Source organism: Dermacentor silvarum, chromosome 2, assembly GCF_013339745.2.
Source record: "Dermacentor silvarum isolate Dsil-2018 chromosome 2, BIME_Dsil_1.4, whole genome shotgun sequence".
In the NCBI taxonomy this organism is placed as follows: Eukaryota; Metazoa; Arthropoda; class Arachnida; order Ixodida; family Ixodidae; genus Dermacentor; species Dermacentor silvarum.
In genome coordinates, this window is record NC_051155.1 from 214,134,392 (window position 1) to 214,156,306 (window position 21,915).

Genomic DNA, 21,915 nt, shown 5'->3' on the forward strand with positions numbered 1-21,915 from the left:
TGTATGTCTCTTCATTTATGTAATGAAATCCATGACATTTATTTGATGTAATCCATGCCAGGTCATGCATGCATTTCATTTATATCCTGATATATATTGAGTTAAGAAAACGACCATGATGGCATCATTGTTATTCATACCATCTGTGTAAATTACATGCCATGTCACTGATGTCATGACATGCCGTTTATGTTATGTATGTCATGCCACCCCATGCCTATTCTGATATATATCCAGTTGAACAAACAACCACGACAGCATCACAACATAGGAGGCTATATAGATAGATAGATACACTCAAAACGCCTGAAATTTGCAAAGAACGCTCCGCAGTAAAAGAACAGTTCTTATTATGCGCACTTGCACCTTGTTTTGATGTAGGGTACTGTGCATTTATCTCAAAGAACAAGCAGAACTGCTTTGTTGTGTAGAAATATTAAAAGAATGCGAACTCTGTCACATTGCAACTTTACTGTGGCCTTAGTTCACTTACATTTCTTTTATTTTTCTTGGAGGAACTTGTCACATTCACCATTCAGCCTATATAAATAACAAATAAAAGAGCACTGGCACACTTTTTGAACATGATAATAAAATGTTTGCAATGTGCAGATAATGCTGCCATAAGCATGCAAGTCATCTTTTTATTCCACTGCATGCAATACGGGGGCTTGTAAAAGATCCTTTGTAAAAGATCGCTCGCTTACTTGCAGTTTTCTAGGACCCTCGATTATGTCCTGCCTATAACATCATATACTCATGCTACAGCCCCTAAACACCAGCCACTGTGCAGTCACTCATGACCATGAGTTGCTCTCAAGCAAAAGCTCGCACATGCATGCACACCACTCTAATCTAGCAAGTAGGAAAGCTGCAGTTGTTAACACGTACTGCTCATCCTGTCACTGCCTTTTCTGTCATTAGTGCAGAGCATTGCTATCGGCAGCCGCTCCAGCTGATAGGAAATGTGCTGAGGAGGAAGATGGAAAGCAAACATTGCACTCTTCTATTTTCATTACTATTAAGTCCTTTCTACAATTTTTTTGTGATATAGTCAATGAAAGGCATTCCACTCACTCCGCTATGTTCTTAGCTTTGATTAAAGATGTTGCAGGGCTCTCTTAACTCTACGATTTCACATTGAATGGCTGTGTAGCAGGGCACTGCCTGGTCTTGGGACACAAGATGCTTTCTGCTCATGACTTGTTTCAAGCATTTTTCAAGTTATATGTGCCGCATGTGCTGCATCTTTGACATAAGTATTGTCTTCCTGTCACTTCTAGACACCCATCTTAATATGTCATGCTTGCAAAACTCGAATTCAGCAAACTGAAGTAGCTTTTTCTTATAGTACCTGTAGATTCCCAATATGCACAAAAGCTATGAAGAGTATTCAGTAATGTAATGAAGCTATGGAAGGCCATGATATTTTACTCTAGTTTGCATAACATCATTAGATTAGTAAATAATACCCCTGTCACACGGGCACTCGAAAGTCTTTTCAGCAAAAAGACTTCTCCTGAAAAAGAGTTTGGCCCGCGCAGACACACGACAGGGAGCGATCTCTTTTTCAGCAGCGGTCTTTTCTGGAAGCGGAGTTCGTCGATCTCCTTTTAAATGTATTCCTGTGTTTTCCAGGTCCTTGTGTTACAATATTCTGTGCCATAATCGGCAGTAACAATAAACATTCAATTAATGAATGATAACCAATAAAGTTGTTACCAACCAACCAATTAATGATAATGCAACCAACAGACCGTGGATGAAATAGGTAATTTATATACGATTTACAATATTGAACACATTTTTCTAACGTTAACACTGGTGATGCTAGTTTACACACTTCACGAAGCCTTCTGCAATTCTATGTCACTCAGGTTTATCTTTCCAACCTGAGCTGTAGTGGCTATAACATTTGGAAGGCTCTTGCTTATGATTCCAGTTGCAACAGTTCGCTTCTCCTCACGGATTGAAAAGTTCTGCCCTGCAACCATAAGCATCTTTTTTGGCAGTGTCAGCTCCACTTCGGCAAAGTCTCCCGGCATGAGCATACTATCTCCAGCCACATCCACACGACAAGGCATTGTCCAGGTTCCACAGTACATGGGCATGATATACTTCTTTGAAATGGGCTTCGACCTGCCACCTTCTTCCTTGGCCAGCAGGTAGAGCTGTGCTGCAAAGCGGTTTCCCAAGGCTGCTGTTCCTGAAGCAACCAGAGTCATTCCACGTTGAATGTCTTGCGTCTTGACCCCGCGGAGAAGGCAACCTACGTGGTCGCCTGCTTGACAGACGTCAATGGGCTTGTTGAAACGCTGTATTTCTGTGACCACTGTGTGCAGCGTCTCGTCGAAGCCAACAACGTCTACTTGCTGGCCCTTCCGCATGGTTCCTCTTAACACTGTCCCCACAACGACAGTGCCTCTTCCCCGCACGTTTATCGCATTCTCGAGCGGCACCAGCAGAGGGCCCGTAACGTCACGCGTGGGCGGTATGAAGTAACGATCCATTTCGGAAAGGAGCTTGCGCACGGATGGAAGCCCGTACTCAGATTCGTCGCCTTCCATGGCCCTCAGGGCCGATCCCCACACCACGGGCGACAAATTTGCGTTTTCGAATTTGTACTCTTCAAGCATATCGCGGAGCTCGAGTTCCACGAGTTCGAGTACGTCCCTGTCCACGACATCCGCTTTATTGACAAATCCTACGACCTTTTTCACGCCTAGCTGCTTGCAGACGAAGAGATGCTCTCGTGTCTGCGGCATGCAGCCATCATCGGCGGCAACTACAAGGACGGCGCCATCCATTTGGCTCGTGCCGCAGATCATGTTTTTGATGAAATCAGCGTGTCCTGGGCAGTCTGTGTGAGCGTAATGGTGGGCGTTAGTGCTGTACTGTATGTGCGTCGCGTTTATTGTGATACCTCGCAACTTCTCCTCGGGAGCACGATCAATTTCGTCGTACTTAATGAAGGAGGCGAGTCCTTCAGCAGAAAGGGCACGAGTGATCGCCGAAGTAAGCGTTGTTTTACCATGGTCGATATGACCTATAGTGCCCACGTTGATATAAGGTCTTTTGTCGCTGCTTGGTTGCACAACCGCTGCAGGTGGCTTTAGCACTTTGGCCGCGTAGTGTCGACCAAACACAGTACTGAAGCACAATGTGGGACGGCGTCGTGACCTCAGTGACACCAAACAAGTATCTCGAAGCACACACAACCGTAAACTCGGCGGCAAGCACATGGGCAGCGCCATGTTTCTGTAGGAAAGCATCTGCGATAGGGCGGCCGTTGTTTCGTAGTAGAAAAAGAGTACGGTGGCGCGGCTACGAACTTCATTATTTCTTCAACACAACCGAGTTTCGGTCTCATGGCTCAGCTGTACGAGCACAAGCTTCCCGAATATATTTTTACCGAGAAACTTGGACAAGGAACGTATGCGACTGTTTTCAAAGCATACCACAAGGTAATGTTCTCGTGTTTCAAACGCTAAATTTGCTTGAAAAGTGTTTTTGTTCCTCATGTCGACCTGGTTTCATGTTTCAGACAGGTGCACGGCGAGTCGTTGCTATAAAATGCATCTCCAAAAACTCTCTTACCAAGACAGCAACCGAGAATTTGCTTACGGAAATAGCAATATTAAAGAGGATAAAGAACGAGCACATTGTGGAACTCATAGACTTCCAGGTAACTAGATATCTGGCGCGGTCTTCAGATTGATGGCGGTGTATATTAAAGGCGTGTTTTGTTGTTCTGTCTGCAGTGGAACCAGCAGTTTATTTACCTTATTATGGAGTACTGCGCCGGCGGCGATTTGCATCGCTTCATACGAGCCAACAAACGGCTTCGAGAGTCTATTGTCCGCAAGTTTCTTCAGCAGCTCGGTGAGCGGTAGACTACTGTGCAGGCTGCTTATGATGTACGTACTGTAATGGTGTTTTACCAGTAAATGCCTCGGTCTGACTTTACAGCGAAGGCTTTACGAGTTCTCCATCAACACAATATTGCTCACATGGACCTGAAGCCGCAGAATATCCTTCTCTCTTCTGTTCGAAATCCTTCGCTGAAGCTCGCAGGTATGTGGCTTCCATAATCGGCATATGTGAACGCGACGAGGCCTTCGTATATGCGTATATCTAAATATTCGAGCAAATTAAAGATGGTGTAAGGTGAACGAAGGAAGTACGATAATCTGACCTGCTTATATTTCTTCAATATGCCCATCAAAACGACCTTTACTGACTACTATGTGAGGCGCAACACTATGCGTAAATGCATCGTTTGTGCATCTCGTTGTGTTTGTTCTGTGCAGATTTTGGGTTCGCACAGTACTTGCGATCAGGTGACCTGGCCAGCTCACTTCGAGGATCTCCATTATATATGGCTCCAGAAATGCTGCTCAGTGACCAATATGACAACAAAGTGGACCTGTGGTCTGTCGGCATCATCATGTATGGTATGTTGATGACATATGTTAATAGTGCATTGGTTACATAGCAAGGCCATTATAGACTGATTTTCTGTTACCTTTCATGTGTGGTCCACTAAAAGACATTTTCACTTTTGCTTCTAGAAAGGGTAATGTGATCAGATTCCTGGGACGCCAGTGCGGGACGAGAGGGGGTGGGGAGAGAGATATGCAAACAAGATTCAAAATTTATTCTGAATTTCATTTATGTGACCGGAAACTCTTTTCCAAGCTCTTCAGTAAACTTCTACTTGCGCTTTGGCATTATTCTACGTGCTTCCAGCAACATGTGCGTGACAAGCAAGACTGCATGAAGACGATGTGGTCATTAACTTTGGCTTGGCTACTGCTCGTTAGCCTACACATTGAGAAACTCACTGTAGCTGGATCGAGAAAACTTACGAGCTGTAAGTGGTCGTGCGTTCTGTGCCTCACTTCTGGCAGTGTTTCGCTTTGCCGCCTGCCTCCCCAGTCTTTTTGTGGATGGCGCTACCACACCCGAGAAAGTGAACAGCCGATTCGGCACCACAGGGCAGGCATTTCGGGGCAACTCGGGGTCTGGAGAGGCCAAAGCGGGACAAAACATCGTCCCACACATAATCTGTGGGACGGCTGGACTGTGGCAGTAAAATTCCTGTCTAAATCGGGACGTCTGGTCACCTTAAGAAAGGGCCCATGTATCACTGCTTTTCTGAAAAGCAATGCTTGATGTGTACACACGTGACTACTGCTCCATAAGCACTAATCTTTGCGCAAACTGTCTTTCAGTTGTTGACAGACCAAAATACTGCATTAAATGTACATTTATTGCTGCAGAACTCTCTTCATCAGTCACTGTGATTTTTTTTTTATTATTGCTGTTGTAGGCAAGGTTAATTGGAAACACATTTAAAACATGAATTCAGTATGTCAGCTACTGTTTGTGCAGAGTCTGATGTTTTTTAGAGTAGTGACTTTTTTTTAACGCGATAGCGTTAGGGGCCTTGTGTTGCAGAAAATCCGGTGTTGGCAACCAGCGTGCGATGTCGGTGGGTGGCGGAGAAAATCATCCCCAACCATGCAGGCCCTCCGAATATATTTAGCTATATGCAAATGCCACGCCTTCATATATGACATTGCGGTATATGCGGGTTATATTGCCACGCCATTCTATCACTAATGTTGCTCACACCTTGTCTCACATTCTTGACAAAGCTATTCCTCGGAATTTTGAGAATTTCAATCCACAAACAAATGTTGTGAAACAAAACACCCACAGCGCATGCCTTTTATGTTAAATCTTCTCAGACTGAAATATTAAAAGTGCGAAACAAACACGGGAACCTGAAAAAATGATGTAATTTCCTTGGCGCGGTTGTGCACTATCTCTGGGATCGGCTCACGCAAGAGGCTGCGTTTCTACCAGAAAGCTCGCCTATGTGCATAGCGTTTGCCGCCAGTGTTTGCCAGTAACAATTATGGTTGCATAAGCTGCAGTCGTCGGAAACCGTGAGAAGCAGTCAGGGATCTTTGAATGCATTACTCTTAAAAGTGAAGCTTAAGCGTCCTCCATGTGTTTTTTAGAGTTGACAGATTGAATCAATGCTTTAAAGGTATTTTTACTGTTACAGTAAATATATATTTAAAGCATTGGTTTGGTATTCCAGCAATTGTGAAGAAAAAAAAAGTTTGCATTACAATTGGCTTGCTGGGAGTGTTCACATGATGTCATGGGGCAGAAGGGCGTAGTCATATCCACAAGTTCTATAGTAGAAACGATGGAACCCAGCCTTCAGGACTGCAAACACCAGGAGAGAAGTAGACGGACACGCGCTGGGACTAGCAACAAGTTTAATGAAAACCACACAGAAGTTCGCAGCGAAGCCAGAGCGCGTATGCGTCGTACATGCCACGTGACAATAAAAGAAAAAACACTAAATGACACCTAGTAGCCACATTTTTCTAAATAAGCTATCTCTTTCTTTGACAGCGATAACGAGGGCACACTAACACATTGATTGTGATGTTTTCGGATATGGTACACTTCAATCAGTTCACGTTCGTAATGTGTGGTTCCCTTGCCTATAATTCGTGTCTTCCAAAACAGGCGAGCAGCCGCACACTCGGCAATGAGAAGGCAGGTTTGCTCATTCTCCTGACGTGACAGACGTTTAGTGTTCTTATAAGTGGACATTAATACAATGCCCCGTCAGGCCTATATACACGCGACCACACTTCAATGATATGCGATAGACGACATTTTTGATGCAAGTTGTGAAGTTATGGCTGGTACTGCAAGCACTCCTAGGTTTACGATTTTCAATCCTAGCACATAGACTTGACATCTTGCATGGCGCCGAAAACACAACACGAACGCCATGCCTTGTGGCAACTTTTTTTCACATTGTGGGAAATCTTGTGGATATACGGCATGTTTTGGAAGACACACAAATTTGGTACATGTACCAACAGGCTTAGCAACAGACTCTTCTAAGTTCTATAGTGCTGCGATGGGCAAATGGATCAGGGTACATGCACCTTTACTCAGTGTTTTGCAGTTCCATTAGTGCGTATGCCCTGTGGTTAACACTGTGCTGCGATTTCCTGGTATGGGTTAAGAATGGAATCTGATGATAAAATGCTGAAATTATGGTAATGCATTTTTTTATTTGTGCTTGTGTTCCACAGAACCATAGGAGTCCCAGTGAACCTTTACACTTAAAAAACAAAGCATTATACAGGTTTTTCACATAACTTAAACCTTATACGGAAACCTTATATAAATCTGACCAACCGCATATTCGTAGTTGTCTTGAGTTACTCAGACTATTTTCTGAATTGCGATTAGTTGGCTAATGAGTTACATTTAATTAAGCAATATATTAAATATAAGTTTTAGGCCATGAGTCTTATTTGAGGAGTTGTAGGATGTGTTCAGAAATACCCACTGAAGTTGTTTCCATAATGTTATCTCTTACATGGTTGTCTTTTCCAGGCTCTGAAGTAGCCTGCAAAATATGAAAAAAAAAAAAAAAATGATGTCACTGTGCACTGCCACATCTGGATTTCAGTACTCTCGATTGTGTTTCTAAAGAACAAAGCCCATTTGCCTGTTGAAAGCTGATGAGTGTGTTTGCATCTATGTTTAGTGCCGGCCTATTGCTTATCATTTAGGACCAGGACCATGGCAGATTTTGATCATCACAACCATAGTGCTTACATATGCCGGATGCTGTGGCCAATTGCTTTTTTGTGTGTGTGTGTGCGTGGGATAGGCGTGTGATGGGGAGCGCTGTAATCCAGACTTGCAAGTGTGCTGTGATGTCCCTTTTTTTTTTTTTCACGCTCTCTTTAGAGCCTGGAAAAAAAGAAACCATGTAAAAGATAACATCATGGTAACAACTTCATTGGCTGTTTCGGAGCGCACTCTACAAGTTTTTGAATGAGACGACCTCTAAAACAAATAATTAATATTTTGCATAATTAAGCATAACTAATCAGCTAACTGCACTTCAAAAAATAGTTTTAGTAAAAAATAGTTTGAGTTACAACACACTAGTGGTCTTATTCGTCTAAGGTGTATCACTATTTTTAAAGTTTGGTTCAAATTACATGAAACATCTGGTATATGCCTTCAGTGTCTGCCATGGTGGCACAGTGATTATGACGTTGTGCTGCTGAACACGAGTTCACCAGTTTGATTCCTGGCAGTGGTGACTGCATTTTGATAAAGTGGAATGTAAAAAGGCTCATGCACCATGGTTTGAGTGCCCCCAGCTATCCACTATGACGTCTCTCATCACCCTACTGGTGCAGTGTTCATTGTGGGTACAAGAGGAAACGAGGACATGGAAGAAAACAGGACGGGTCCTAACTCACAACTGTAGGCATTGTAAGTAACTTGTGTTGCCTTGCATTGTATTGTGTTGTAACTCACAACTGTCCACCGCTGTGAGTTAGCACTCGTCCTGTTTCCTTCCTTGTCCTCGTCTTGTCTTGCACGACCGGGCTCATAATGAATCATTACCATCTAGCCTGGTTGTCAGTTCTATTATCCACTGCGCAGTGCCAGGAAATAATATTCGATAACTTAATTTTAATAAGTTCCTTTAACATCAGCAGTTTGTATTGTGGGGTAACAATGTTCAACTGCAGATACTTGGTGTATACAGTCAAATGCCTCTACAACGAACGCCTCTACAAGGAAATTACATGTATAACAAAGGATTCATTATTTACCAGCTGGATTCCTATCTTACATATGTATTGAGAATGCCTCCACAACAAAGACCACTACAGCAAATTTGAGTGTACAACTGAGTAATTTAGATGTCACTGACGGCTGATTTATTGCTTTACAATGAAAGCCATGTAGTGATGCTGTCATTGCCCTCTGCAGAAGCCACTGAGTTTCGCTCTGCGCTAGTGCTAACGGCAGCACTAGTGACACATTTGACGAGTGTGTTGATGCCAGTGAATGCTCTGCACTGCTCAGGAATCACTCTACTCATACGGTGCTTGTTGTACTACACTGGCAAGTGGGATGACTGATGTATATACATTGGAGTTGGTGACATCGTGAGGTAATTGACGACCGATGATGTCTTCAAAGCCTAATCTAGGGAGTAAAGGACGCGAATGTCAGCAAAGGCTACAGTAATGAAGAGCTTGTAAATGAACCACGAATTTTGACAGCAAGGGAGGCGATAGTGGCATTTGACAATTTCCAGCTTTACCTTGCGTTGCTCCCAAGTTTCGCCACAGAGCATGCCGTGAACCTTGCTGAAAAAAGTCGCATTATATCAGTGCTTTCTCTTGTTGAACATGCTTAGCCTACTCAATTCTGAACGGTGTGGTGTGCGATCTCTACAACAAAGTGACCTGTAGACCGAAGGATTTTGGAAAACCCGAGAACTTCATTATAAATGCGTTCAATTGCAGATGCGTGTAGCACAGTAAAACCTCGCTAAGTGACGAAGTTGAAGAGAAACACACACTTACTTTGTTATATTCATTACTTTGTAACGATTGTCTGCCCTCACGGCTGACATTAGTGGCAAGTAAAGGCAGGAGTGTGCTGTTCGTAACCACTGAATAAACCATTGCAAAAGCTCGCTCCGCACAACCGTAAAACTGGGAAAGATGTTTTATACTGCATCTTTGTCAGTGAGATGACTGTTTTCTAAAAGGCAACTGTAAACACTAATCCGTTGACAGGTCTTGCAGTATTTTGTGAGTGTGGTGGCAGTGCACTGTAAGTCTGATTTTTTACGCCACTCATTGCCATGGGCAAGCAAACGCTTCTAAACTACGTTGAAAATAATCTCTTCACACTGGTGCCCAATGACAGGCATTTCACTGAATCTGCAACTAACAGCACTGTGCCGGCACGTTCAAGAAATATTGATAAGCCAAGCGATCATCCAGAACATGAGCGGTAGTCGTGATTTGTTACAATCCGTTTCATTTTCTATTCTTATCATTCGTCGTGCCGGGTGCCTAACTCCACCTATAATGGCAGTGTAGATTTGTCCGAGCCAATGACATAAGGCGAAAACAATGAAATATAAATGGATTGTTTTAAAAGGCTATTCCTTGGTTGTACTACATGGGCAGCAGATTATTGTGGCTGCGGTTAGATGGTGTTGCATGCTTTGCATGCGTCTTCCTTACCATAAGTCTATCATTCCTTTGGCCAAGGCAGAGCAGGTTGCGTGCACCAGAAGGGAGGAGAGTGTGGGAGCTGGCGGAACTGGCAGAGTACAGTGTGAAGTGGCAGCAGTAGAATTTGTGTGTGACCGCTGACCCATAAGCGCAGCCAGGTAGCCAACAGCTCGTGGGAGTTTTGAACTGCTAATTCAGACAAATTGCAAGCAGCGTCAAGCAGCACCAGTCTTCAGCCTAAAATCAGCGCAATATGATCACTAAATCTTCATCCTAAACTGAGAAGGTTTCAGTTTATCTGTCTAAAATATTTTCTTGCTTAGTTAAAATGAGATTTTAATTGGGTGAGTTTCTATGGAATAGCAAAGGGAATTATGATTATTTTATTATATTTATTACTTTGTTACTTAACAAGGGTTCGGTATATAGCAATGTTATTGCATATCACTTCTGTGCTGTTGTCAGATATACATTCATGAACCTTTTTGTTTGTCTTATTTTATTCTTTTATTTACGTAGCCCAACTTTTAAGCACTGTTTATTATACTTCATGAATATTTTCATTAGTGCAGTGCTTTCTGCCATTGCTTGATTGCTTAGCCAGAGAACTATGCTTCTATGCAATTTTGCTTTCTGGCATGAATATGCATGCCAGATAAGTGCACAGACTGCTAAAAAATAGTTTTTCTTGGCAATGTAAAGTCAATATGTAAAGGATCGCAGTTGGAAACGCCGTGAATAATAAATGAACCTGGACCACAGTTGACGTGCCTAGATGATGTTTCACTGCGTGAACCATAAATGTGGCCTTGTTTTCCCGTGGCATTGTTTTATTTATTTATTTTTTGCCTTGTCAAGAAATTGAGGCTGTTGCATGCTTTTTGTCTGTGTTATTGTAGAGATATTATTTTGAAAGATGCTGTTTCACACGGCTCAAAAATACTCAAAAGATGTGTTGGTCTGCTGAATCCATACTTATTTGGCATTCACAAGAAGGCATCACATGACACCGTTGACTGTGTCTGCATTTGCAGAATGTCTTTTTGGAAGTGCCCCGTATGCGTCGCCTACTTTTGAAGAGGTAGCAGCAAAAATTCGCACTGACAAGCCTATACAGGCAAGTATTGTGTGTTGTTTGTTTAGTCAACATTTGATTGCTGCTGGTTAGCAGTTCAGGCTGCTGGTGTAGTGGTTGAGACAAGTGTTATTTGGCTTGGAGGAACAATGGTTGAACAGACTGATCTCATCGTGAGTTTCATGATGCCACCATTGCAGAAAAGGCATTAGGCCTTCTGAGGACTGAATGACTATCATGGCTGGGTGCACAAATGAACATTTTTTTTAACACTTCTTTTTTTGTAATCGAAGCAATCCATGCTAGGAAGGCATAGATGGTAACAGGTAGGTTTGCAAAGACATCATTGTGTTGGTCCCCCTGAAAAACTAAGTCCTGATAAGGTACTTAATCTGTCTAACACAGGCTTAAAGGCGCCTTATTAATGCAAAAGCATTATATGGTTCATGAAGCGGAAAATCCAGTGTTGTCAGTGTTAGCATGACCACACAATGGTCCAACAAGTCAAGGGAGCCCAAGTTAGGGAATCGAGGCAGTTCATGATGCCAGTTAAGGCAAAGTTCATAATGCAAAGTTAATTATGGAAGAGTGAATTAAGCAAAGTTAATTCAGGCAGGTTTAATTAAGATAGAGTTCATTACGACACTCGGACTCACAACCATTGGTGGGAGTTGAACCCGCGACCTTTGGTGTTAAGACAGTTAACTAATGCACTCAAACCCACTACCTTTCGTGGGAGTTGAACCAACAACCTTACATTGTGCACAACTTGTGACGAACACCGTTGGTTGTTGTAATTATACAATGCATCAAAACGTTTTGGTCACGTAGTTGCACAGTGACTGATAGAGCATAGGCATCATGAAGTGGTCACAATGATTTCGCATTCGTCCACATAGAGATAGCTAAGTGTCCCTTGATTTTTTTTTTTTTTTTGTGCTTTCATCACATACAAAAATGTCAACCACTGGGAAGCATTACACAGATGTGCCAAAATGCTACCAAAATAACCCAGTGGCAAAAACTACAATACGGTGTGGCTGGGTTTCTGCAATGCACCCAAAGTTACCTTGCACAAGGGCACAGCAGTGAAACAGCGAGGGTTACATAAGGCTGCATGGCATTGACAGCATTTGTGCATGTGTGCTCTTAGTGTGCTGAGCTTTGTCTATTGAAGCATACCATAGCACATATATTTAGTGCAACATAGACTGCCTGCAGGTCAGTTTTCAGTTGACGAATAGGTGAGCAATATCACTTCTGCTATGGCCAAGATGGTAGTGAAAAGAAGATTGCAAGCACTAATCTGTTGGGAGCTGGCTTACTCGCATAGATTAAGCAGTGCCGCTTCCGGAGGAGTACTGTGCCAGTTATTCTTAGATCAGAACTTTTTTCTTGTGTGTACTATAATGCATCTACATTGCACCTTTAGTTTTTGGCTGACTCATCTGCGCCACAATGTCAAGACAGGAGTAGGCTGCCAAGGCACCTATTTAGTACATTAAGTGGCAAAAACATAGGCTTGGTCATCAAGCTTTGCTGCATTTTTAGCCAGACAGTAGTTGTTTATTTGAAAGGGCAGGCTTCATTGCAGCAAACAGCAGATTTCTTTAAACTCTGAGAGTGTTTTTTAATGTTAGGCAGCTCCAGTGTAGCACTATTGAACTCGAACCATATTTAGCAGTTATTGTATTTATGAGTTAGAGTTTTCATTCCTTACATTATTCATTTTTGTTGCTTGCAGCTTCCGCAAGGTGCATCTGTGTCCGACTGTTGTGCAGACCTGCTGCTGAAGCTGCTTCAGAGGAATCCTGAGAAACGCATAGGCTTTGAAGAATTCTTTGCCCATCCATTTGTCGACCTGGAGCACATTCCAAGTGCAGAGACTCTTAAGAAAGGAGTGAGTGATTTCAGTTGTCCCTTGGTAGATTCTTAATTAGAATCAGACAATAGGCAAAAGCTCAAGCTTGCAGAACAGAAAGCTTGACAGTCAGCTAGGTGATTTAGCATAACTTAAGATTGTGTGTTTAAGGTTTCGAACACAGAAATATGGTGCAACTGTGGGGTTTCATGGGCCTGTGTTCTTCCCCATAAGTCTAAGTTTTTCATCTCTTCAGCACACATTCTTAAGTTACCATTAAGCGTTGGGGTCGTTATGAGGCATATGCCTATAAATGAGCCCTGTGAAATGCTTTTATACACATACCCAGTTGCAAATAAACAGTGCCGATGTTGTCTGTTTGGGCACCTACCCGTTCGCTCCCCTCTGCCTGTGCTTCTCATAATAGCGTCATCCCACTGTGGGAAACCCTATCAGCCACGGGGCCGGAGTGGACGGGAAAGTGTCGCAGGCTTTGCTTTGTACCGCCAATGTGAAGACATCGTCGACACGACATGAAACCGTGCCTTTTGTTGCTAACTCCTAAATTCAACAAAAGGTTCTGTTTTTTTTTTCTCAATCAAATTTCTTTCTTTTTTTTTTCGTTGGCCAATAATTAGGAAAGCTTTGTGGCCCCCTCCGTGAAAGCTAAATCTGTCAGCAACTGTACTTATTTGCCGAAAAGGTCGAATTTCAATGTAACGTGATTTCAATGTAGTGAAGTAAAGTGCCAATTTTGCCGACTTCGTTATATCAAGATATAACTGTATATCCACAGAAATATCCAGCGACGAAACAACAATGAAGCCAAACTTTGAGGAAGAGGCAAAGAAAGCTTCACTTTAAAAATCTGCTTCTGACCTTTTCTTAACCTTTTCTTTTAAATGCAACAAACCTCATGAAATATGGTGCAGTGAATGCCGAGCGAAATGATTTCTTTGTTCCAATGTGTTTAGATAGGAGCTCCTGCGGTAAAGCTTCCTCTGAAGTTCTGGCTGCTTCCTTGCAGGCCTCTCTGATTCAGCAGGCAGTGGCCAAGGATAGCCAGGGTTGCCAGCGAGAAGCACTACACCTCTACTGCCAGGGCCTGCAGTATCTGCTGCCTGTTTTACAGAGTAAATGACTTCCTGCTGAACATTCTTGTCTCCGGCATATTGTTATTGATGATGTGAGCAGAAGGTTGGGGTATGGGGTGGGTTACTGCCTGTAGCAGCTTTGCTGCTTAGAAGTAATGCATATGCTAGTTTAACACTGATTAACATCCAAAAGTTAAAGAGGCGAGGAGGTTGTTCAGAGCTACTGATGCTCTAGGACAAAGTTGACTTAGTCTGAACTTCTGATGTCTCACTTCTGTAAGGAATTCAACCCAGTTATATATACAAGGTCTGTTAAAGAAAGTATCCGACCTTTGGCCGAAGAAAAAAAACTGGCATAACTGGAGTGTTGGAAACCTAATCACCCTTAAAGTAGTCTCCTTGGGACTCCACACACTTTTCCTAGTAGTGTTGCCATTGTTGGAAGCATTCCGAGAAGGCCTCTTTCGGAATAGAGTTTAGCTCAGCTGTCGTTGCAGCCATAATGTGCTCTCTTGTCTGAAATTGCGCTCCTTTCAATATCCTCTTGATCTTGGGAAACAGCCAGAAGTCGCAGGGGGCCATATCAGGAGAGTAAGGAGCCTGTTGAACTACCGGAGTCTGGTTTTTTGCCAAAAAAGTCTGAATCAAGTGCGAGGAATCTGCAGGAGCATTGTCGTGATGGATTGTCGTGATGGATGCGCCAATTTCCTGTTGACCACAATTCTGGTCTCTTGTGCCGCACAGCATCACGTAGGCGACGGAGGACATCCCTGTAGTACCCTTTGGTGATTGTTTGACCCTGTGGTGCGTACTCGTGGTGTATCACACCGCGGGAGTTAAACAAAGCAGTCAGCATCATTTTGACGTTGCTGCGCACTTGGCGTCTTTGGTCTTGGTGACGTGGAATGCTTCTACTGTGACGACTGGGATTTGGTTTCTAGGTCATACCCACACACCCAAGACTCGTCACCAGTGATTATGGTGTTCATGAAGTCGAGGTTACTGCTTGTGGAATCCAGCATGTCCTGTGAGACTTCAACACGCAGTTGCTTTTGCTTCACCGTGAGCAGGTTTGGCATGAATTTCCCCGCAACTCTCATCATGGCCAAATCTTCGGTCATAATGGAATGTGCAGAAAAAGTGCTGATGCCCACCTCTTCCGCAATTTCTCGGATAGTCACATGACGGTCCCGCATCACCACAGCGTTCACTTCGGCAATGACCTGGTCATTTTGGCATGTTGATGGCCGACCAGAGCGTGGCTCGCTTTCCACCGATGTGTGGCCGTCTTTAAACCGGTTGTACCAGTCCATAATCTGTGTGCTGCTCATAGCATTGTCACCGAAAGTCGTCTGAATCTTCTGAATGGTTTCCACTTGGTTGTTGCCCAGTTTCTGGCAAAATTAGATGCAGTAGCGCTGCTCCAGTCGTTCCGTCATTTTCCTTGCAATAAAAAAACCGACGAGAGCACTGCGCACTACCGCACTCAGACGCTGCGTCCCAGCGACTGACGCTATCGGCAGGTGGAAAAAAAATTCGTGCGTATGCACGAAGGTTCAACGTCGGCTGATGCAAGCGCACTTGTTTCATATCTATCAGGTGTTCGCAAAAAAAAAAAATAATAATAAGGTTGGATACTTTTCCAACCGACCTCGTATATACAGCTTTAACCAAAAGGGTTTCACGACTTAAAGCTTCATATATGAATGACATATCCTGGCCTGTTTTGTTGTAAACTGGTAGTACATTGTATTGGTAAACTTGCTGCTCTGTGGTGGAACGCATTCTACTAGATTGCAGACCATATAGGGAAGAAAGGGCTCAATACAAAAAGTTATCGAAAACATGATTTCAAAGTCCTTGACTCTAAAGTGCGTATTAGATCCCTAGAGCTGCCTTTGAAAGTAGCCTCAATATTTGACTTCTTGGTTTCCTACCTTGATTTACTTGGCGGCATTTCAGAACTCTAACTCATTTGGACTAAACTTGTACATTACTTAAAAACGTGACTGTGAAATGAAATTGAAAAACTTTTTCTTTAATAATAGTTCGTTTCTTCTGACACCTTTCTGTCCAACTTTTCTGCAGAGTAGCATGTAGGAGAATACATATATTTTGGTGAACCAGCATTTTACCATCAAGGTCTCTCCTGCACATGTCTTTTTTTTTTTCTCCGCCTTGGAAAGCTTGAATGTCTTAAAGCATATTGCTGTTGTTCCACAGAACATTTATAACATTGCCTAGATAATTTGTTTCTCATTTTCTACTGTTTTGTTTTGTTTATTTCAGATGAGACTGACTTGGAAAAGTGGAAATCATTACAAGCAAAGGTGCACTTCTTTATTTACATTAAGCTTTCTAGGAAGCTAGACAGAAAGGGAAGAACAGGCAGGGACGCCCGCCAGATGCACATCTGTTTTGTTACCCTACTCAGGGGAAAGGTAGTTGGAGGATGAAAAGAAAAAAAGGAAGGAGGAAAACCACTGCGAAAGCTAGGTTGCTGTTTTCTTATGATGTGCATACATAAGAACCTCATCATAATGTTCATAAGTCAAGAGTTGGCCATAAAATGCAACTGTCTGCTAGTATTTGGTTTTGTGAAACAATGGCCAGATAAATAATTTATATTTCAGTCACAAATTTTGATTTTATTTTGTAAATAGCAAATTGTGATGCTGTGCCTTACAAGGTCCTGTTATTTAATAGACTGTAGAACTGCCTTTCTCTGCAGCTTACTTTAATTATGCAACCAGACTCTTGGGAACGTTTTTAAGTTATTTGAATTTACTTTGCTTCATACATTTCTTTAATTTTTGAACCTTTGCATCGTTTATGTGTTGTGCTTCTTGCTTATGAAATGCATAATGCAAGACAGATTGCTTGTTAACATTTGTGTACACAGCATGGGGAAAAAATATTTAAACCTGCAATAGGCAGGGAGCGAAGCAAATGATACAGATTGTGTCATTTCTCAGGTTCTAGTTTTCGGACTCCGTATATTTTGTTTTGCCCCATAATCTTCATGGGCCGTGCAACTTTGATTGGAGTGGTGTCTAAACATTAGAGTTCTGGAAGGAAGTCACTACACATTTTTCTAGTGTTAGGTGCTGTTTTGCTGGATTATATAATCGACTTGCATAAGTTATTCTGCTGTTCACTTTTTTATAGCTGTGTAGTGCGGTTTACGCTGTTTAGTTTTTCAAGTACGGTGTCACCACTTGCATGCCTTGGATGAAATGTTTTCAGCTGAGCTTTGATTCTAAGCATGTTAGCATTATTTTGTATTTACTGCGAACCATTCTCATTGACAAAATTGAAATCTCAAGGCACCCAAAAACTCGAAAGAATTCGTCATGCAACATTTAGAACTGACTTGGCTCATGTGTCAATAATTATTTTATTGTGCTTCTTCACGTGAGTGGTGCGCTTTTTTTCTACGATGGCTTTCTTTTTGAGAAGCTGAGTAAATGTGCTTGAATGATCAGCACTGTTTGAAAGTGTGGAGTGAGTTGAACACTCTTGCATTGTTGCTGGTTGAGAGGGACACGGCTGAGAAAAAAAGGCAATGCATTGTCCCGAACTAGAATGAACACTTTCTTTTTCAATTGCCAAGCTTTCTTCCTGAGAAATCCATATGGGTTTCCTTTGTAGCTTCGTGCTACAGTGAGGTGGATAACAATTTTTCTCTTTCATTGCCTTTCTCAGTAGCATTTGCAGTTTTAGAAAAGCACAGCAATGACACAATGGGCTGGTTACAGTGCAGTTTATGTAATAGAGAGTTTTAGAATAGGGGCCCCAAAGAGCTTTGCGGGTGTCAATGTTGGGGCATGCAGGTGTGAAGAGCTTCAGAATAGAGTTTTGCGTTTGCGGACAGTGTTTTGTGCTTGCAGCGCCACTATGGTGTCAAAGAAGAGCTATTAGAAATATTACAATAGAAGATACCATTTTATGATAAGAGTAATTTTGAATTTCTTGTTATCGCATTTAATTACAATTTAGGGGTTATTCTATTAGCAGCAAGCAATTAATCTCGCTCCGTTTTGAGTAACCAACTTTACGTGCCTTCACCAGCCAAGTTAATCCGTGTTAGGCCTACGAGCCATGAAATCAACAATCGAATTCGGAATCAGCGGCGTCTAATGAATCTATCTTCTTTACACACATTAGTTGAGAGAAAGCGATAACCGCAGTCACTTCTCCTAGCTTACGAACTTCACACGTTACCATGAATAGAGCCCAGTCAGGTGCTACGTTAGAGCTGTCGCTTCGATAGGTGCCGCCATGTTTGTTGATGCAAAGCTTTTGGGCCAGCTTTTAGGGCTCCCGCTAAATCAGTGAAATAGCATTCCCGACGCTGCTGGAGGCACAGTTCTTCAGGACTAGAAATGTGCTGAAGCTGCATTTCAATAGGGCTGAAATGCAAAAATGCTTGTGTACTTAGATTTAGGCACACTTATAAAGCTCCATGTGGTGAAAATTAATCTGTAGTCTCCCACTACAGCTTACCTCATAATCAGGTCGGGGTTTTGGCATGTAAAACTCCAGAATTTGATCACTTTAATTTAATTAATGGTATTTGTTTCTCACAGGTCAGCGAATACCTTCAGCGTGCTGAAACGCTTAAGTCGACACTGAAGTCAAGGGAGGCTATTGTCATTGATGATGACAACCATGGTGGTGGGACTGAGTTCGGTGAGTGAATTCAGCATTGAAATCTCCATTTGCTGTTTTCATTCACTTCATTGTTACTTGTGAACTTGTATAAGACCTTCATTTCATGGCTTCCAAGTGCCTTTGTTCCTTTAGTTTTTCTCTTTGTATTTCTCAAAGCTGCATGCAACTTGTGATTTACCTTCACTATTTGTGCAGTTAACTGTTGCGGTAACCTTAAATGTATGCTAATATGTGCTTCGTAATTTAGAACTTTATGAACCACGAAAATTTGGTATGAAAACTTGTTTGTAGATGACTTTCTGCCATTATTTCCTAAGTATGTTTAATGGGCATAACTTATTTTACTTTTACTTTCAGAGGACATTTGCGATCGGTATCCTCCTCTCCAGAGTGCCCTTCTCTTGGTCAACTCTGCAAAAAAGCTGGTACGAAAAATTACTTTTTCAAGTATGCTGCAGGTCTTGAGCTCATGCAGTATATTGTTAGCTTCTCTACAAGGAATCTGAGTCTTTTTCCTTTTTTTAGTCTCGCACATAAGAAGATTTTATTCATAAGGCGAAAGTTATCTTACAATATCAAAAACGAGGGATAATGACACGCTCATGGTATGATGATATGAGCGCACTGGTGTGTAACCCATATCCTCACTTACAACCTTCGCAGAAAGAAGAAAAAAAATCGTCAGACTCTAGTGACTATAATCATGAGATGCTGCATAGGGGCTCCTTAGCTTATCAATTCATTGCAAATACATATTTTCCCTTTCATCATCTTGTTACTGGTATTAGACTGTCTTTGCAATGTGATGCCAACTTGTGAGCGATGTCCTGTGAGTCATGGCTGCATTTAGCTGCTCACTTTGTGGATGTTCTTGTGGTACAGTTGGTCAGAGCTTCAGTTTTCAGAAGGATAGGTACCACATTCAATACCAGTTATAACGCCTGCTTCTATTTGTACTTTCATTTTGTTGTCATTGTGACTACAACAAAATGAATTACTATAAAGGTCAAAACTGGTTGCAGACAGGACACGGTTGGACACTTGGTACGGTGTGCAGCATTAACAGGTGTTTGCTGTTAAAGCCCTTAAAATGCCCTAAAACAAACCATGCACTGCTACTGCGCTGGTTCTTCCCTTGTGCTACAGGTTTTAAAAGCATTTCTTGCACACTTGTGCAATGATAAGTCAGTTTCCACCAATTCTGTTTCATTCAAATGAGCCAACATGAGACGTTCAGTGAATAAAGGCTCTTCCTCCTGAGAAATGTATTGCTTGCTGTTGACACCAATGCATATAATTGAAATACTGTATCTCTGTGTAAAGAGCATGAGCTATAGGCACAAAATGCTTTCAGTCAGTGTTTATCCAGTTTTAAGCACGCTCAGAGTCGCACTAAACCTTATATTGGAATCTTGGCAGCCTCATATTATTGTAGAGACTTCAAATGGGCCTCGGCAGACCTGCTGGTCTTGCCGATCTCACAGTCTTGGTAATCACCATTTGTCACTAATCAAGTAGCAAATTAAAGAAATTTCTCCACCATTGGTCAAGCCAGGAATCAAATGAGCAACATGAACATTATTTCATCGAAAATAATCGTAGAGGTTTGGAGAAACTATAAATTAAAAGACCACTGACAGCAAATTTCAAGCTCGAGATGTTTGGGTCGTTTGATTCCCCAGCATACATAGGTACCTCTAACCGAGTATTAATATGAATGTTACCTTGAACATATTTTAAAATGGTTTTAAATTCAGCACAAGCAGCTTATCTCAAACTGCAGCACCTGACGACATAGTCCTCAATATTCCACGTTTAATGGCTCCTTTGGCTCTCTCCGCCATTTTGTGAGCTCCGTGAATATTGTTAATGTCATAGCTTGGGATACTTGCACAGAGCATGTGGAGCACGATGGGACATTGCTTCCTCTCTTTTATGTCGCATCTGAAGAGAGAAGAGAGACACAGTAGGATCCGGTGTCCGACTTTACCAACAATCGCACCCAGCTGATTTCCATGTTCCAACAGGATACAGCATTGTAGCAGATGTCATGTGAACAGCTAATTCGCGCAGATTACGTAAAATTTGAAACAGACCTGTTCAAATTTCAAACAGGCAGTGAACCTGTTCTTCGCCAGTCCATCACCACAGCTGAGGCGTTCCCATCTATCACCACTCGCGAAGGCATAAAAATCAGCTACAACTTGTTTCTGACATGAAATAGTAACTAATAAAATAAAGTTACGTTGAAAGTGCGCCTGTTCTGCAAAGTAGCACCCAGTACTAAAACACTGCCGTAATTGGGAGCCGCGATGCCAGGGCATTTCATCTCTCAGATAGACAGCACACCGATCATCTCAGCAAGGTGACTTGTTTGGCTTACACGGTTACTCTTCGTGCTCACGGCATGGAGAAAACAAGTTAGATTTAATAAACTATGACATAATTGTATTGTAGTAAATTAATCATGTTGTCAATAATAAGCACTCTACTTGACGAGCTGCAGCTGAATCGCAAGTGGTATCAGCTGCTGCGGCCAGCAAGTAGGCCTACTGGCTCGATCCATTACGGTCATCAGGCTAACGTCAGGGGATTGCGCGCCACTGTGAATTGTTAGTCAGTCGCAGTGGCATGCTTTTATTTACAATGTTCGAATGTTTGTGTGTAAAAACAAAGGAGTGAAATGCAAAGGTGTTTGTTTTGTACTTCCTGACGAGGATGTGAAGTCTTCCGAGCATAGGTATGTACTATCAACCAAAAACGTTTACGGACCACGGGATCTCAGAAAGTGCTAAATATCCGAGCATCATTCAAAAGTAGCCAGCAAAACCGTACATCACAATGTTGTTCGCATATACTAGTAGAAGCTGGAAATGGGAATACCAGGCTAGTGTTTTGAGGCTGCGAAGATATTCAGCTTTTTTCAGATACCTTGGTCCATAAACCTATTTGGTCGATAGTACATCCAGGGATGCTGGATCTGGCCGGAGCCTACATTCTGCTCGCTCACTTGCCCATATGCTCGTCCCATGTGTACTAAATTGTCGAATGCGGCAAGTTGGATGTGCACGCGTCGTGTGAAGGATGACACACAAAACCTTA

At 42.4% G+C, this 21,915-nt stretch overlaps 2 protein-coding genes across 2 annotated transcripts in view; one reads left to right on the forward strand and one right to left on the reverse strand.

The window, feature by feature from the left end:
- Positions 1-1,760: 1,760 nt before the first annotated feature.
- Positions 1,761-3,285, reverse strand: LOC119442582 (elongation factor Tu). The gene has a single exon (XM_037707506.2). It carries the CDS (start codon positions 3,270-3,272, stop codon positions 1,845-1,847), a length of 1,428 nt encoding a protein of 475 aa, XP_037563434.1. The 5' UTR covers positions 3,273-3,285; the 3' UTR covers positions 1,761-1,844.
- A 13-nt stretch (positions 3,286-3,298) lies between these two features.
- Positions 3,299-21,915, forward strand: part of LOC119442581 (serine/threonine-protein kinase ULK3-like) — a 29,843-nt gene continuing 11,226 nt past the window's right edge. The window contains exons 1-11 of the mRNA XM_037707505.2: positions 3,299-3,464; positions 3,545-3,685; positions 3,762-3,882; positions 3,970-4,074; positions 4,311-4,454; positions 11,144-11,226; positions 12,929-13,084; positions 14,073-14,178; positions 16,429-16,469; positions 18,729-18,831; positions 19,171-19,238. Of these exons, the coding sequence (XP_037563433.1) occupies positions 3,369-3,464; positions 3,545-3,685; positions 3,762-3,882; positions 3,970-4,074; positions 4,311-4,454; positions 11,144-11,226; positions 12,929-13,084; positions 14,073-14,178; positions 16,429-16,469; positions 18,729-18,831; positions 19,171-19,238 (1,164 nt within the window). The 5' untranslated portion in view covers positions 3,299-3,368. The remainder of the gene's footprint in view (positions 3,465-3,544; positions 3,686-3,761; positions 3,883-3,969; positions 4,075-4,310; positions 4,455-11,143; positions 11,227-12,928; positions 13,085-14,072; positions 14,179-16,428; positions 16,470-18,728; positions 18,832-19,170; positions 19,239-21,915) is intronic.

What these genes read in the sequence shown, in the direction of transcription:
- LOC119442582 (XM_037707506.2), bottom strand. Translation starts at nt 3,272, where the DNA reads ATGCTTTCCTACAGAAACATGGCGCTGCCCATGTGCTTGCCGCCGAGT.